Source organism: Myodes glareolus, chromosome 19 (assembly GCF_982192425.1).
Source record: "Myodes glareolus chromosome 19, mMyoGla1.1, whole genome shotgun sequence".
Lineage (NCBI taxonomy): Eukaryota > Metazoa > Chordata > Mammalia > Rodentia > Cricetidae > Myodes > Myodes glareolus.
In genome coordinates, this window is record NC_142044.1 from 3,744,987 (window position 1) to 3,763,535 (window position 18,549).

At 44.8% G+C, this 18,549-nt stretch overlaps 1 protein-coding gene across 1 annotated transcript; it reads right to left on the reverse strand.

Moving 5' to 3' along the window:
• Positions 1-1,677: 1,677 nt before the first annotated feature.
• On the reverse strand, positions 1,678-10,052 carry Znf706 (zinc finger protein 706). Its single transcript, XM_085679095.2, has 4 exons — positions 9,817-10,052; positions 6,171-6,307; positions 4,297-4,401; positions 1,678-3,654 (listed from the first exon to the last, which is right to left on the reverse strand). Exons 2-3 carry the CDS (start codon positions 6,303-6,305, stop codon positions 4,306-4,308), a joined length of 231 nt encoding a protein of 76 aa, XP_085535221.1. The 5' UTR covers positions 6,306-6,307; positions 9,817-10,052; the 3' UTR covers positions 1,678-3,654; positions 4,297-4,305.
• Positions 10,053-18,549: the final 8,497 nt, after the last annotated feature.

Consider the following 18,549-nt stretch of genomic DNA (forward strand, 5'->3'; position numbering starts at 1 on the left):
CCATAAAATGAAAGCCACTAGAAATCACCATGCTTAGCAAACGGATGGTGATGCATACCTGTAATCCAAGCACCAGAAAGGTGGAGGAGGGTCAGAGAGCAGGCTGGGCTATACGAGACAATGTCTCAAAAAAAAAAAAAAAATAATTATGTAATGATGCAAATATAAAAATGATCTTAAGTACTATGACTTTATCAACAGTGAGGATCACACTCACCAGTAGCATGTGACTCAAGTCTACCTCTGTAGGAAACATTTCAAGTTTGGACTTACACTAAACGCAAAGAACAGAAAAGGTAAGGAACTACTGCAAAAACAGCCTCGGCTAATCAAGAGCACTTAAGGTGTTTTACTCATCTCTTTAAAAATACCTACAATGGGGGCTGGAGAGATGGCTTAGTGGTTAAGAGCACTGGCTGTTCTTCCAAAGGACTTGAGTTCAATTCCCAGAAGCCACTCCACTCCTAGAGGATCTGGTATTCTCACACACACATGTAGGCAAAACACCAATACACATAAAAAAAAATTCTTTAAAAAAAAAACTTACACTGTAACTAATGACAATTAATTTTGCTCATGTTTTCAGCCAAGCAAAGAGGTTTTATTATACCTATACTCTGAAAACTCACACCTTCTTTTTAAGTTTCACAGTAAAAAGAAGCTAGCCTAACTACTCACTATGAACAGTGGCATCAGACATAACCCCTGCCTGCTGTTTCACCACGGCCATATCCACTAAACAAAAAGAAACTAGAAAACTGGCACAAACAAATTCATTCAGACTCAGCTGCTTAAAATACAATTTAGAGTGTGGACAGTGTTTGATCACAGAAGGCGGAGGCAGGTAGATCTGAGTTTAAAGCCAGCTTGGGTCTTAAAAATACAAAATAAGTTGGGCAGTGTGGTGGATGCCTTTAATCCCAGCACTCATGAGGCAGAGGCCAGCCTGGTCTACAGAGTGAGTTCCAGGATAGCCAGGGCTGTTACACAGAGAAACCCTGTCTCAATACCAAAAAAATACCAAAATACCAAAAAAATGTTCCATTAGCCATGATTTAAAACAGGCAGTGTACTACATATGCAAATAATAATGAAAAGCAAAGGTTGGGGCTGTGAACTGTAGTCACTGTGAGGTGGTGGTGTACACCTTTAATCCCAGCACTTGGAAGGCAGAGGCAGGTAGATCTATCTCTGAGTTTAGGGGGCGACACAGAGAAACCCTGTCTCAAAAAATAAATAAGAGAAAGAAAGAAAGAAAGAGAGAGAGAGAGAGAGAGAGAGAGAGAGAGAGAGAGAAAGAAAGAAAGAGAGAAAGCAAGCAAGCAAAACCAAAACCTATCCAAAGTCTTGGGTGTCAGCAAGGACTGCCCCATCTGTCAACTAACTGGCTCCGCACCTTTGCTGTTGTTTTGGCATTGCAATGTTAATTCTTTTCTTCTAGTATCTTGTATATTGCACACAAGATTTCATTGACATTTTGTTCACTCTTAGGAAGAATTTTACAGAATCAAAATAGTCAAACATAGGGAAAACGATGAAAAAAAAAATGTAAGGACTTACTTGCCATCCTCTGAACTACCAAGCTATACTACAATTATACTGTTATTCTAGTCAGAAAGGGAAGAGGGGAAAGAGGCGATGTAAAAACCTCTCAAAATGGACAAGAAATTAGACTAGTTTCGTTTTAACATCTTCTTTAATAAGACATTACAGCACACGTGAGGTCCCAAGTGTCAGCTAAACATGGGGACAAGCATGGAGACAAGCTGAATGTGAACCCCGCTCCCTTTGACAACCGACATAAATACAGAGTACAGCAGATCGATCCCCTCGCTATTCGATATCACCTTTGAAGACACCGTAACAGTCTTTAAACAAAACCATCTGTAAAGACTCTCCAAATTAAATTACAGAAAGGTCTGAGTTGTCACTGTTCTCCTTACAGCAAATTTAACTGACACACAGAAGAGGGCCATGCTGAGAGTGAAGATCCATCAACTATTCCCTGTCACTGAGATACAGAGTGAGAATGGCGTCTTTCGCTGCTTACACAACAGTTAAATACAAGATCAAAAGGTTTTAGTCTGAATTACAGACACTGAAACAAACAGAAAGAATTAAACTGAAGCTTGCGAACAGGCTCAATGTCCATCTGCGTAAAGTTCTTCCCAAAGCTCTAAACTGTCACTAACTTGGGAGACCCATAAAAAACAGGTAAACTCTAATTTGGTCAGCAACACTTTAGGAAACAATGGACACTAAGTCTGAGAGGTGGGAAATTAAATAGAGTAACAGAAGGACTGTACTTAGTGAGGCTGGGGACCGGGACTGAGGCTCCTCCTCAAGACACCTTTCTCCAAATTCAGAGCATTCTGAGTCAGGTGGACGAGTCCACGATGCTGCCACCAAATGCAAAGGCCAAGGCAGCCAGAGGGGAATCATCTGTCACCCACAGGTCAGGAACACAGCTCTAAGCAGCTGTCAGTGCTTATTAACGCTCTTCTGATTACATCAGTTTTTAAACTTAAACTGAGTTATTACAGATTTGCATGTACACCAGGCGACAAAAGAAAACTAGACCAGAACTAGTCTTCCTTAACTGGCAGAATCTGCCTTATCCAAATGAACGAATGTGAACACTGGCACATTTTAGAAGTCAAAACTACTCTTTGATTTTAAGAGCCAGCACTAAGTTTGTAAAACTAGGTTTTACTTAAAAGACAAGAATGTTCTGGAAATTAACCTGGCACAAACCATTTCTGTCTTTCTGTTAAATGTAAATATCCATTCATAAAATTAGCTAAATAACTTTTAAAATCTCTCTCAAAATTATGGTTCATTTTCAAATTAAAGAATTGGAACAATTTGCAAAATACTCACTATAAGACACAGATCCTGATGGTTCACCCTTGTTCCATCATACTTTGTCCAAACAGACCATTTCATTCCGGCATACACTTTGGGATACAATCCTACAGAAGGGCTCACTAGCAATCCTGCCAATTTCATAAGTTGTGTCTGTTACACCTACACTGCACTCCCAGCTGGCTAGTGGAGCCAATCCACTGAACAAGTCTGACGTTTTCAACCTTAGACAGAGGACATGATTGGAAGTGGGGAATGACGTGTGACTGCAGATACACTGAAGCAGCGGATCAGCCGTCTCTAACCTGTACCGGCTGCCAAGAAATCATGTGCACACTGAATGAATGAGTCTGCTCTAATTTAACAAACCTGCCACTGAGCTGAGAAGGGAGGACTGCTCTTGCAACACTAGCTGATCAATTCATTTTTTATAAGGCAAATAATAAGAAGTTAGAACAGAATTTCTAGAACCATTTATCTTGTGATGTTGTAAAATCAAAGCACTACTTTATTAAATGAGTTATTTTACACAATATGAACATCAATATAATTACAATTGTAAAAAAATTTTATAACAAGAATGGACTGATTTTTCAGATTTCCAAATCAGAGTCGACTGTACACTTACACAGAATTGTCTTTGCATGAAGCCCAAAGGGAACAGCATAAAAATGAGTGTTTCTGTAGCCCCTTTATTTTTGCTGATCAACAGTTTGTTTAAAAAAGCAGCTGCAGGTTTGTTACCTAAGGTCTGAGACAGTAGAAGAGTCAAAGGTGTCATGAGTTCACCTGGAAGACAGAAAAGCTTCAGTCAAGGTCATGGCTGACAAGCATTTCAAGTGTCTAAAATGAAGGACCATCAAGATGTCGGAGTAGTGGGCTTGTCAACTGGATATTATAGATAGAAGTAATTCTCAAACACGTGTGTACATGTGCCACTACTTAGGAGGGCAAGAAGCCCAACCACACATGAGTTAAAATGGTAACTTCAAGGGCATTTCTACTGAGGTTCTCCCCTCTATATTTTAATACAGAGCAGCTCTGCCTATCACTGTAAGCAAGTAAAGGAAATGTAAAAATGTACTCAGTAAACTGCTCTCAATTTCTAGGAGATCCTCATGCCTTTGAAATGACCATTTTCTCACAGCTGACAAGCCTTTCATTCCGGGCTCAGAGTTGGCCAGAACCACTTATCCCCTCTATTTTTGGCTATAGTTGCAGGAAAAAGGAGGGTCCAGAAAAAAGGGCTTTTACCAATCATAAAATGTTTTACTGAAATACTTTACTGTTTGTACCAAATAGCTAAACATTAAAGTAAAGGCACACAGTCTCTGTTAGAGGCAGAGACCCATTCCAATGCTGAGGAGGTATCGTTTTGCTCCTATATCCCAAACCAAGACTGACAAGCTAATAGAAAGATCAGTTAGTTACCTGTAAGCTTTATGCCTGAACATCAGCCAACTCTGGAGGAAGCGGAGTCTTAGGGTGTTTGCTCTCAAAGTGCTGCTTGAAGGTCTTGGGGTCTGGCATTTGTGTCTAATTTGGAAAGGATGCAAAAGAGAAGAACCAGACTTTATGTAGGAAAGAAATAAAGTAACCTGTTAAAGCTTTGACTACCCGTGCTACACAATTACTGCAAAACACTTTTAAACTCCAACCTGTAACTGGCATGTGAAAAAGGACCTTCCATAAAATGAACTCCTAGCCCCACATGTGAAGTATTCCATGATGATAACAGCAAACAGAAGGCACTTACACATTAAGCATGTAGTCTTAATTCTCACAGAACCTTGAGAGCAATCTTTACCTTCTACGCCAGAGCACATGGTGCACACTTTGACTCAGAGCTATGTTTCAACTCGGGTTCTCCTAGTCTCACGTAACAGAGAATACAGTAATGACTTCCTTTGACAAGTACCTTCATTATTTATTACTCAAAACGCTCTACTGCATAAATAAAAACTTAAGTGTTTAAGATTTTAAAGTATATTTTTAGGGTCTGGGGAGATAGTTCAGCATTTACAGTGCCTGCTACCTTGGAGGATCTGGATTTGGTACCCACATAAAAGCCAGGCACGTGCACACGTGTTAATAACCCTAGAGCTACTAGAACAGAAACAGAAGGCTGGGGGGATACCAGAGTTGGGGGGGCAGCCAGTCTAGTCAAATGGTGAGTTGTGGGTTCAGGGAGAACCCTGATTCAAAACAGTGAAGAGGGGAGCGATAGTGGATACGCCCAATGTCTCCAGAATATCTGCACACGTATATGCTTGCGCAGATGCACACTAATCATGCACACACATGACAAAATCTACTTTTCAAGGTCAAGGTATGTCTTTCTTACTAACCTAATGAAATTTAATTTCACCTTGCCTCTGTTGAAAAAAACTCAGAAGCCATTCAATTTCATCATCATTACCAAGGCTCAACATGATCATGACTCTGTCAGAGAGCCCCCCACCAACGAGAACTTTCATGTAGTTAGGAACTTCTATTTGTAAAGACTTCAACAGATGATTAACTTCAGCCTAACAATCATGTCTTCTCAAGATCCCTTCCCATCCACACCGTCAATCTCACTCAAGTACAGGGCTTACAAACACGGTGCCTCTACAGCAGACCAACCCGACTATGTTATTTTTTCCCTCTGACATCTCATTAACCTCGGGGTAGTGAACTGACACAGACAGAGGCAGACTCGACTGCGTAGACATGAGTCCTATCTCCTCTCACTCTGGATCACCTGCACAAATTACACAGTGCACATGCGGATCAAATATGGGCGAGTACAGGTAAAACACTTGGCTCTATCCTTACACACGGCAAGCCCTTTAGACATGTTACTTCTGGAAGAGTTCACGAGGTAGCATATGTACCTGGACTGCGGATTTGGTGGAGATGAAGAACAAGACAACTGCACAGCAGCTTCTCATTCGCCAGCGCCATACAAAGTACAGCCTTGCCCACAGAAGGATGTGGCGGGGACTTTTTTTTAACAACACCCGAAGCTGTAAGCTACATAAGCTATACCAAGGTTACACTAAGCTCCACGGATGCACCTTTATTCTACACAAGGGGCGGAACTCTGTCTTACCCACACTTTCCTGGCTAGCACTTAGAAACATGCAGTCGCCTGGCAGTGGCAGCATACGCCTTTAATCCCAGCAGAGGCAGAGGATGGCAGGTATTGAGTCTGAGGTCAGCCTGGTCTGTAGAGAGAGGTCCTGGACAGCTACAGCTGTTACAGAGAGACGCCCCGGCGGGGGGGGGGGGGGGGGGGGAGCATTATCGGAGGGGTCCCTTACCCTACAGACTGTGCAGGTGTATATTAAGGCAGCTTTGGCAGCAGCCTTTTGGTCATGTCCTTGTTTCTTCTTCTGTCCAGCCTGCTTTTTGGCATTTTTCTGCTGAGACTGAATCTTCTGCTGTCCACGAGCCATATCTAAAAACAGAAGATTAGGCATCAGAGTGACTTCTTTATTCTAATACAGAGCACTGTAAGCACTTACTAAGTCTTTAATGGTTTTGTCTTTTAGTCATTTAGTAATAGTCTCAGAGTTGACTACTTAATTTTTTTTTGTTTTGTGAACAATTTATTTTTATTTCTTGTACAGTCATGTTTTTCCTGCATGTATGTCTGTGTGAAGGTGTCAGATTTCCTGAAACTGGAGTTACAAGCAGTAATGAGCTGCCATGTGGGTGCTAGAACTGAACCTGGCTCCTCTGAAGAGCAGTCAGTGCCCTTCACTGCTGAGCCATCTCTCCAGTACTGACTACTTAAATTTTATAGAGATGTTTAGCAAACAACATGAATGGAATTTAAAATTCACATCCAATGTTCCTAGATTATTAATAAGTTTAAAGCCACTGTGGAAAACTGATTGGTAGTTGTATACACTATGACCATTCCTCTCTTGACACATGTTCAATAGAATCAAATGTATGTACACTAAGGTATATACAAAGATGTTCACACTGCCTGTGCTAAAACTAGAGAGAATCCAAAAATCAACCAGTTGTAAAAATAGATAACACACAGAGGAATGCCCGGTATCATTCAAAAGATGATTTCTAGCCAGGTGTGGCGGCAAACACCTTTAATCCCAGCACTAGGAGCAGAGGCAGGCGCATCATTTGTCAATCTGATGTTAGCCGGGTCTACGGAGAGTTCCAGGCCAGCCAGGGCTACAAGATAAGATTCCCCCCCTCAAAAAAAGAGCAAAAGAAATTATTTCTACAAGTTTGTATCTCAACGTCAAGGAAAGAAGGCAGCTAGAAAGAAATCACATGGTACAAAGTTCGAAACAGGCAAAGTCACAGTTAAAGAGGCCACTTTGCTATTTATGGAGTCATGACTGGGGAGATAAGACAGAAGCATTAAAAGGTACTGAAAATGTTCTGTACCTTAAACCAAGTAATGACTATCTGGTATGTATATTTATCTTAAAAAATTCAATGAACAGAGCTGGGAATGGAAGTGCAAGGGCCCTATCTCAGTCACTGGGAGACAGAGGGAGGAAGGCCTCACGCTCTGGCCAACATGGCCTACAAAGCAACACCATATCCTCCCCTAAAAGGCTCCCAAGTTTATTGAGCTGGATGCATACTAAGTTTTTTTTTCCACTTTATGTAATGCTCCAAAGTCTTCATTATTAATCTCCCTCCTAGTATCTACCACTGTGACTTACAATTGTACAACTTTTTAGAATAAGTGCTGCTAGCTAATCCTCCAAGAGATCACAGGGATACAGTAAATGATCCTTCTAGCTTCATCAAACTATTATACTATGCCAAATTTTCTAGAAGAGTTCTTTCCCACATGGAAACACAAATAATTACACTTATTTGTGTGCAAGTAGAAACACGGGCTGGACATGAAGTATTTGTGGAGGTCAGTGGACAGCTTCTGGAATCCATTCTCTCTCTCCACTGTGTGTTCTGGGGATCCAACTCAGACCCTCCCTTGGGCTTGACAGAAAATCTGCTTGGCCACTTTGCTAGGCCCAGCCGCACCAATTATAAAGACAAATGAGTCCCCTGGTATAAGGGTGCCTTTTACAAAGCTGAAAGTGTCTTTCTACTCTTTGCTAATGATGGCCTGGAATTAACGAAAACAGGTTAAAACAACTGTCACTTGAAAGAGTCCTGTTAAAACCAGACTTCTAGTTAGACAGCACAAATTAAACCTGTTCACACAGGATCTACGAGATTAGTGCTTTTGAAGCATATTAAAATTAGATCCTATGTCATTTTGAATAACACTGCAATTACATTTTAAACTTTGAAATCACTAAAAGACATGAACATACAAGGACCCTTACAAGGAGAGGGCTGGCCTTCTGGCTGAAACCCTCATTAGCTACCAGATGTAAAGTCAAAGTGTCTCACAGAAACAGCAGACCCCTCCCCACCCTCTACCCCAATGGAAACTGAACAAATATATATTTAACTGGACACATTCCCACTAGAATTACACAATGAACTGAAAGTTTGGAAAAGCGGACAGAGAATTAATGCTTTACTACACAGCCTGTCCAGTCTATCACCAACTCTAAGAATGTTTAATATGCTAGCCTAATATAAGAACTCCATCCCACACAAGGCAGATATCAGCTGTTTGTCATGAAAATTACACTTCATTTTTGTGTTCTGAAACAATTCCTTAGTCCAATGGCATATTTGGGGGAAGGAATGTCTTTTTTGAGACAGGGTCTCACTATGTAGCTCTGGTTGGCCTGGAACTCACAGAGATCCACCTGTCTCTGCCTCCTGAGTGCTGGGATTAAAGGCATGTGCCATTACACTCAATGGCATATTTAAATGTCCATTTTAATGGTGGATGCTCAATCTGTGTGCGCCAATAGTTCGAAAGCATTCTTAGTGTCCCTGCCTTAGCATCGGAGCCTCGCTAAAACATTCCGGCTGTCTCACACTTCTTACTCTTCCACGCAACATGGTTACGTATGTGAAGACATGGCTTTGGTGGACAGTCCTTAAGGATTTTATGTTTGGTCTTCTAAGTTACAAAACAGCACGACACTAATTCCAGAACTTTCCGTGCGATCCAGAAGTTAAAACAGCTATTTTAATAACCTTTTCAAGTACTCTACTCTAAAAGAAAATGTTCTAAGATGAGCAGAAGCTACTACTCCTAAACTACGACATAACACCTAAAATTTGACCCATTTTTCCATCACCACCTAACAACAGTAACCAAAAGGCATGGGCTTCAGGAAAAGGTGGCGACCATTCGTTCTTTCTTAAGACAAGAACGTGAGCCAAGGCAGAGGAGAGCTGCTCTATCTAATAGGCTAGCTGCGTGGGGCAGGCCCCTTACTTCTGACAGCACCCTGGCACGGATTTCCTTTCTGAAAGCAGAAGTGCAAACGAACCAACCACCTGCTTTCGGACAGCTCAACTTACGATTTGTTCTTCCGCAGCCCATCGAGTTCCCGACAAAAACCTTATGTGTGAACGCGCTCCCTGATTAGGCACGACAAATCGAAAGGCAATAAATCGTTTGCAGACAGTTACCGTTGATTTTTTTTTTTTAATGAAACTTAAGTTTTCCCTGGAGGCTGCAAATGAGCTAAGAACCAGGAAGAAGAGTTCTTGGAAACCCAGGGCGCTCGAGACGGAGGCAACAAGTAAAGTCCGGCCCTTAGGCGCCTCTCAAAGCCAAACAACTCACTCTGAGGCTGGGAAGCCAAGAAATGGGCTCGCGCTCCGCAAGCAGGCAGAGGAAGAGGCCCAGGCCGGCTCACGGCTCGACCCCGGCTTTGAACACCCATTCGCGGGCCGACTCCGCCCCACGGCTGCAGCCCAGGCCGCCCGAGGCCTCGACTGCCCCGAGGCCCCGCGCCTGCTCCGCAGCAGAGCTCGCCGCCCGCCCCGGCCTCCCGCCGCCGCGTGCCTCCCACCCCGGCTCCCGCGTCCTGCGGCGCCGCTCACCCGGGCCGGGCCGGTCTGGCGTCCGAGAGACCGCGCAGCGCGAGAGGAGCCGGGCAGGACGATCAGGGAAGGAAGGGAAGTGCCCCGCAACGCTTGGGGCCTCCGCCACCCGCCGAGGAGGGACCGAGTAGAACCGGGAGCACAACAGCCCGCGTCTCGCACACCCGCCGCAGCGCGCGCCCACCGCGCCTGAGCCCGAGGCAGGCCCGTCGCTCGTGCCCGCGCACGCCGCCGCCGCCGCGCTCCCAGCCGCCTCAGCGCCACCGGCCCGCCTGCCCGCCCGCACGGTCCCGCCCCTCGCCTTCCTGCCGCGGCTCCGCCCCGCCCCTCTCGCATGCCCGCGCCCTTCCGGTCGGACCGGCCAATGGCAGAGCTCTCCTGTTACATAAGCGCGGAGGGGCGGGGCCTAGGACGGGAACTGCTGGGCCGTCGCCCCTGCGCCCGCCTTCCCGCGCGCGCTCCTGCTTCCGGCGGCCGCCGCCGTGCGTGACCTAGGGCCTGCGGGCTCCCGAGGGGCTCGTGAGGTGCTCGCTCGTTCGCCTGCTCTCACCGGGCCTCTCGCCGCCGCCCCCGCCGCCGCCCCCGCCGCCGCCTTCGTGCTTCCCTGGCCGGTCGAGCGCCCGCTGAGGCTCTGGCGGGGCCGACGGGGGAGATGCCAGGGCCCCCGCGTGGCCGCCGCTCGGCCGTGACCTCTTGTCAGGCTAGCGGCCATTGTTCTCTCACTGGGTCCGTGCTCAAGGCATTTTGACCTACCCGAGCCTTTCACTTAGCTGGGAGACTCGAGCCTGACCATCTGGTTCAGTACCCCCGGCTCGCTTGACCTGTAATAGGTTGGCTACTGGATTGCTAATATTTGGGATAAAAAAGGTCACTCCCTGCCGTCACTTGATAGACAACGTAGTATAAACTTCAAATACCTGATTAAGAGCGATTGCAATGCTCACATTGCGGACGTCTACTGATGCTTAGAAATGACGTCGTAAATACCTGCTGCATTTGCTACCCTCCCTCCAACATGCTGCTGTCCAATTAGATCTAATTAGGTAAACTGCGTTTGTGACCTTAAAAAAAAAAAAGAAAAAGAAAACACTGTGTGGTCCGGACTGTCCCAGATAGAACTCTGATCATCCCGCTGTGTCACCACGCCCAGCCTGAGTTTCAAACGTGTCTGGCAGGGCCCAGGAATATTAGTTGAGTATGAGAATAGTCTAATTTACCTGGACTATGATAACTTTGTTGTAGGATCGTTTAGCCAGAAGTTAGCTTGCTCCATACTGTATGGATGGAATGCAATCTTAGTGTAATACAGCTGGGCAGTGATTGGAGTGTGCTTTGACCCGTTCGGCACGTCCTGAAGTTTTGTTCCTATCACTGGTGGTCGGCTGTGAGCTCGTTTTTATTACTGTTTGCCAGTGACCAACAATGTGCTGAATAAAGCATATTGAAAAAACGGATATTGGACAGAATGTGTCTAAAAAGAATGGGGTTTGAAACTGACATATCATGAAGCTATGATCACATAATTATATTGATCTGTCTTAGGGAATGAGAAGGTTGAAGGCTCTGGAGACCGGAAATAGAAAGCACCATTTGTCTAGCCATGAATGACAATGGAGAGTAGAAAGGGGCCATGAAGTCTGGGGACACAGATGGAGTGTTCTGATGACGTCTGTTGTGGAATAAAATTGGTGTGTTGCTCTTCTCCCCATGACCTAGGGGAAATATTTATAAAAGCCAGTGTTCTTTGGTTTTGATTCATACCTCATTTGAGAAATTGACCAAAGCTCTAGGTACAGTATCAAGGCAACACTGTTAGTTTGGGTGTTACCTTGGAAATCGCTAGGTGTTCGGTGGTAGCACTGCCTGATGCTGTCAAATCCCATTTCCAGTTGTGGCAGCTAAAAATGTTTGAAGAAGCTGGTGTAGTGGCCTCAGGAAGCAAGCAGAGGCAGGCCAGTCTTTGTGAGTTCCAGACCAGCAACCAGGGCTGATGTACAGAGAAACACTTTGCTGGAGGGCGGGAGGTGTGTGTGTGTGTGTGTGTGTGTGTGCGTGCGTGCACAAATGTTTGAAGATGTTTACAGATGTTCACTGTGTGGAATTAGAGTGTACAGCAGTAAACTTGGAAATGCTTCCTTTGCTCCCTGCTCTTTATCTGCACAGTTTCTGTGTGAGGTTTTTTTGAGACTGCCACCCAGACTCTCTTATACTTGAAAGAGCCGGGTTCACCCCCTCGTCTAAGCACTGTTGCCTAGAGAATATGGGATAATGGTGATTGTGTGTGATGATACAGCGGAACAAGGCTGGAAACAGTGGCTACAACTGAGCGTGTGTGTAGCGACAGTTGGTGAAAGGCGGTGTCTTTGCTTTGCCACCAGCTGGTGTCTTGCTTCGGTTATGGGAATGTGACAGCAGACTGGATGTGAGCTCCTTAGGATTCCTGTGCACATTCCTAGCTTTAATTTTGAAAACTATACAGTACTTCTGGTAATATTTTTCTTTTTCTGCTTATAGGCAGTTTCTCTAAGATATTATAAACTTGCTGAGTTTCTATCGAAGTCCACAATGAAATGAAAAATGCTTCTCAGGCAGTGGGAGAGGTTTGTTGATCTGTTTGTATGCACGTTGGGATTCCTGGGATGAAGGAGTTGTTGGTGAGTAACCAGCAGAGTAATCCTCAATAGTTGGAGGATTTGAAGGAATTTTCCAGTTTATCTGTGGTGGTTAAGTTGATAGCTAAATTAATAAAATGGCAGCAGGGTTTACTAGAAAACAGAAGAGACACTGTCCAGACTGGGCATGGAAGCTCACACCTGTAATCCCAGTACCTAGGAGAGTGAGGCAGGGGGATAGCCACAAATTTGAGAGGCTGTGTAGTGAGTTCAAGGACAGCCTGAGCTCCAAGTCAGATCCTGTCTGAAAAAACAAAAAAGCAAAACAATACTACCACCAACAACAACCCAAAACAAATACACAGAGGTCCTGTCTCCATGGGGCTTCCCTATGGTGATAGTAGTGAAAAATGACAGCAGTGCGCCCAAAGTGTATCCTCTCCTGCTGCCTCTTTTCCGGCACAGTGTCTGTGTGAGGTGTCACACTTCAGATAACCCCTGCATGTGCAACTCTCCTCTAGGTTCTCTCCTGAGTTTACACTGCATTTCTGGATGTGTATTGCCCCTCTGCCCTGACGATTCAGACATTTCACGTTAGTACTGTACCATATTGACTCTACGAAACCATTGATTATACATAGCATTTATGTCCAGGAAGATTTTAAAACATGCTACCTATCAAACTATGATACAATACTAATAAGGTAAATTTTGATTTCAGCAAGATTAAAGTTTAAGCAGTAACTTGAGCTGTTAGAACAACGTCAAAAAGAATAAAGTACTTAGGCACGGCCTTACGAAGAGAGACTCAGAGCTTGTGTCCTGAATACCAAGCAACATTGTTGAAAGACACTGATGAGGAGCTGAGCAAATGGAAAGGCAGCTTCACTTTGTAAGTCAGGAAGTTCCGAATTGTACCAAGTTATTAATCTCCACACTGATCTACAAATCCAGTGTGGTCCCTACCGAAATCCCAGTGGCATCTTTGCATCTGTTGAAAACCCTGTCTGAATTATTGGAGCCAAGAATTGCCAAAGCAATCTCAAAAACAATAGCACTGGAAGACACACGCGTCATGCTTCCCACTTTCAAAACTTACTATAAAACTGTAGTCGTTAGTACGGTATGTGGATGGAATTGAAAGTCTTGGGATAAACCCTCACGTCTACAGTGGTATTATGTTCTGTCACTTCTTTCATTACTGTCACAAGATACCTGACACAAGTCACTTCCAGAGAGGAGGGTTTATTAGGTGGAGAGTGCAGTCCATCCTGGGGTGAAGGCGTGCGTGTAGGTAAGCATGCGTGTAGGAAGGCGTGCGTGTAGGTAGGCATGCGTGTAGGAAGGCGTGCGTGTAGGTAGGCGTGTGAGGCAGCTGCTCATATTGTTTCTGGGGGGAGGAAGCCAACAGATGAATGCTATGGCTCAGCTCATTTTCTCCTTTTTATTCAGTTTGAGACCCCAGACTATAGAATGGTGCCCCTTTAGGGTGAGCCTTCTCACCTCAAATGCTATTTTAGAAAATCTCTCACAGACATAGGCTTGCCTTCTAGGCGAGTCTGTCAACTTGACAATAGTAACCGTCAGAGCAGCCAAAGAATGACCAACACTAGGATCAAAAGCAATTTGGTGGGTAAGGAAGTCTTTTAAATAAATGACCCTGGGGCAACTGGATGCCCATGAATGAGGTTAGACTAAAGCACAAAATAACAAATCTGCCCAAGATAACAATCCCTTCTGTCAAGTAGAGAAGCTTAGGTGTTTCTGTGTGTGGTCATTTCATTCCATGTAGCCAGCATTCAGCATGACACTTGGTATGATGTGGGTGCCAAGGACATGTTTACAGAATGAATGTGTGCCCGGATGATCCCCTCAGACTTGGTTGGGAGGCCGACAGGGCACCTCAGAGTCTGCATTCCACTGACAGTAGCAGCTGCCTCACTTGGTGGTTCTGGCCTGTCTGGGCACTCATACAGGCTTTGAGCTCCCTGCAGTCCTGGTCTATATCTCTTTTAGCCAGCACCTAATGCAGTGCCTGGCACATAGTAGGTAATCAGTACATGTGAACAGACTGTGACTGGATAAATTACAAATAGTGGGCTATGAAAGAAATTAGAAATATCAATGACTCTTGGTATAGTCGATGTTTGGGAACGAGTGCCCTCTCTCTTGGAATCCTCCTATGTGTGATGGTGAAGAAGTTTAGAACACACAAGCCACCAAGACAGAAAAGATAGAAGACAGAAGGAAAGACCCTTGTCACAGAAGAGAGGAGAGTAAATATCAGAGAGTAAATAGCAAAGTCTAGATGAAACTGAGCAATTCTGGGCTGAAAACAGTGGGGTTGAGTGAAAGTCTAAGCTGAATATGGAAAACCTTCCCCTCTCCATCCCTATCCCAGCTGAGCCTGGGAGCAGACTGTCTCCACCTCCAGCCGAAGACTGGGAAAATTAGGAATTAAGAATTTAAGAATTAGGAATTATCTCAACCCGATAGAAGTATCTAAAGACACTGGTAAGTGCAGTTCTCCCAGCCTTGTTTGCAGTGAATCCTTTTGAAAAGTGCTAGCCCCCTTCACGGACCTTCCAGTCGGTCCAGAGCTTGCTCTATTGTGTGGTCCAGACATTGGAGACCCAACAGCAGCTAGGAAAGAAAGCAGCTTGAGAAATAGACTGTTGAGAAAGAAAACTCCAGAGACCATGGGAGAGTCACTGGCCTAAAAAGATGACAGAGTGAAGGCCTGGTGCTGCTTTAGAATAAAGGGCACTGGAGAACAGCACAGCCAGTTCAGTGTTGCTCCATCTGCCAGTGCAAGTGCTGACTCAGGAGAAGGGATGAGAGATAAAACTGAAAAAATTCTAGGAAGAAGCATAGGAAAGCAAAGAAACTGTGGTGTTATATGTGTTTAATCTCAGTACTCAGGAGGCAGAGGCAGGCAGATCCACACAGGGAGACCCTGCCTCAGACAGACAAGGATTCCAGAAAAGGAGGACCAAGTAACCAGAGAAGGAATCATAAAAATCTAGTTATGAAAACTAGCACACTGGTTTGTGAGCTGAAAGTCTCCATGGTGAGTGTGGCTACAGCAGATGGGGGAAAACACACCAAGGTACAACTGTGACATGTTAGGATGCTGGGAACACAAAGCTGAGCCTCTATTTCTGAACAGGAAAAATGAATTAGTGTCCTCAAAGAATTAAAAACCGATGTTTGAACAATATTGAACGTTAGAAAATAATAGAGAAAGACATAAAATGTATTAAAAATTTTCATTTCTTTGTGTTATTCTTGCTAAACTTATGGAAGATGGGCTCCACTAAAGTAAGGGAGCAAACTAAAAAGGGGGTGGTGATGCTGTAGGTTCCAGGACACAGGGGTCTAACCCGAGAGAGATGAAGGAAATACGGAAGAGGACGGTGAGGAAGCCAAGATGGCAGCCGACAGTCAAATAGGGGAGTTGGTGGCTGAAATTTCAAAAATTGATTATTTCTTAAGTATGAGCTTGTGGGGAGATTATATAACTTGGATTTAATTGGTAATAAGGACGTTGGGGAGGAAAAAAGCCAAGAATAAGCAAAACAAGCCTCAGCTACTGGGAAGATTAAAAGTTACACAAGGCAAGTTGACTATCCCTATCCTGTGGCTCAGCAGCAAGTAGCATTTGCATGATGAGGATGGTGTGCATGTGGCTGAGCAGTGTGGGTGTGGGGTGTGGGTGTGTATGCATGTGGAGCTCAGAGGACAGCTGGAGCCGGTTCTCCAGCCCTGTGTGTGCTCCAGGGATCAAATCCTGGCTACTGCGCGCTTGGGCCTTTCCCCACTGGGTTGTCCTACCCGTCTCCCAGACCACAATTCTCACCACAGACATAAGTCCCTTGGGAAAACTGAGAAGTGTGAAATCATGAGTGGCAGCCCTAGTGGGGAGAAGACCTGGAAAAGCTACAATGTTGTCCCATTGTGGGAGGTCCATAGGAGAGGGAAATCCCAAGAAATAATAAATGTCATTTAAACTAGTAAAGAAGTGTTTTTTTAGGTGTGTTCATGAGCCTAAACTACTTCTAAGGAGTTGCTGCTGAGAAGAGGGTATTCAGTGGTCAGAAATAGCTGTTTTTCTACTACTGTTGCAGGACAAGTTGAATTTCTCTGTGCAGCCCTAACTGTCCCGGAACTCATTCTGTAGACCAGGCTGGCCTCAAACTCACAGAGATCTGCCTGCCTCTTGCTCTCAGCACTCTGGAGGTAAAGGCAGGAAGACCAGGAGGTCAATGCTATTGTTGGCTACGTAGTGAGTTTGGGACCAGCCTGGCATACATGAGACCTTGTCTAAAAAAACAAACAAACAAAAAAACCCTCAAGCAAAATAAAAAATAAAATGAATTTATCAGCAAGATGACTTTTATTTCTAAGAGTTCACCCATGTTTGATTCTAGGCAGTATGCGCGTCTTCACAGCTCTCTAGGCTTCAGGAAGTGTCGAAGTCTGGACACTGTGGGAAGGTTCCTGGCGTCTCCCAGGAAGGTGTCGGTGTCAGGATGCTCTGGTAAGGCTCCTGGCATCTCCCTGCAATCACAGTTCCTTCTTGTCATTCTAGACAAAGGTGTGCTTTATCTTCTGCCATCCCATTTTTCTAGTTCTTTCCGTGCCGTTCTTATCAGTGGTTGTCTGGAAGCTGAGTGAACCAGGGAACGGAATGTTCAGGTGTATTGCAGCCATCCTTGCCTGCTTTTGTTGCGGTGGGGTGAAAAACCAAACAAGCTCTCTAGGCAGGGTTCCCACAGAGGGCTGCTGGGTGGAGGCCTCCCTGGGTTTGAATCCTTACAACTGTCTCAGTCTGACAGATGGTCTTCATTTGTCTGAGATCTGTTGACTGTGAGTGACAGCAGGATGAAGCCAAGAGAAATCTAAGAATGCCTCTGTAGGTTTCCAACTTCCAATGGTTTGGGAGGACATAAAACAACAAAACAAAGCAAACTGCTTGGTTTGAGTGGAGGAGAGAAGACAGTAAAAATGTTAGTAACACCCCAAAATGTAACTGCTGTGTGGATGAATGTTCAATGTGCTATACATACATTCTCTGATTTGATTTTAGTAATAGTTCGGCCATGAAGGCCCAGAAGAATATCTGGTGACTGATTCCCCAGATAGAAAATGAAAGAGTTGGGCTGAGGGAGTTCAAGACTCCTTGTCCTTGAATGTCCCTGACTTGATTCATCAGGACTTTCGGTGGTGGTGGAGTTTAAAAATTTTTCCTTGTAAAAGACAGCAAAAATCACCCCAGATTTCATCTGTATGGAAACTTGGAAAGGAAGACCACTTGTTACTAATATATAAAATAGAAATGATTTCTGTATTCTGTGGTTGATTGCATGGTTGAGGGATGAACAGAAAAGAACGTGAATTAAGGGAAACAACTTGTTGAAATTTCTGTTGCTATATTAATCGTATTTATTCTTTTCCATGTTTCAGGTTAAGACCGTTTCAAAGGCTCTCAATACTGGAGAGAACTGCCCCTTGGCAGGGCTAATTAATCCCTAAGGATAATACAGCTTGCCTAGGAACGCACCTTTCACGTGCAAACCCGTCAATTCCAGGGCTGCGTCCACAGCACTTCCTCTGTCTAATGCTTTCATGCTATGTTGGTTTCCTTTCTGCCTGGTCATTCCGGGCGAACCCTGAGACAGTATAGCCTACCCAACAGCCCAAAGCCTGCTTGCTGAAGTGATTCAAGTTAGCCAACCCTGGCTTGCTTTCTGGAAGGTTCCAAGAAAGGCTCAGGCCTCAATCTTCCTTTCTTCCTGTTCTGATGGAAGCTCCACCTCAATTCCCATCCTCCATCTCCCTCCCCAAACCCTGCCTCACTGCAGGAAGCCCACCAAACATAGCTTCTCCCCCAGAGGTGCTCAAGACCACTCATTCCCACAGGATCTATAAATTGCCCCCCAGAAAACAAACACATGGTTTTTTGTCTCTTCCCTTTCTCCTCTTTGCGGGCCAGGAAAATCATCCCCGAGAGTTTTACCCATTAGACCTGGGCATTTTCTAGTTCAGTTTGATCTGGCCTGATTTGGATTGGTGTGTCAGTGGAGGGTACAGAATCAGGGTACAGAAATTTTTCAAAACC

Coding starts and splice junctions, on each gene's coding strand:
- Znf706 (XM_085679095.2), bottom strand. CDS start 6,305: ATGGCTCGTGGACAGCAGAAGATTCAGTCTCAGCAGAAAAATGCCAAA. Junction 4,402..6,170: donor ACACCTGCACAGTCTGTAGG/GTAAGGGACCCC, acceptor TTTCCAAATTAG/ACACAAATGCCAGACCCCAA.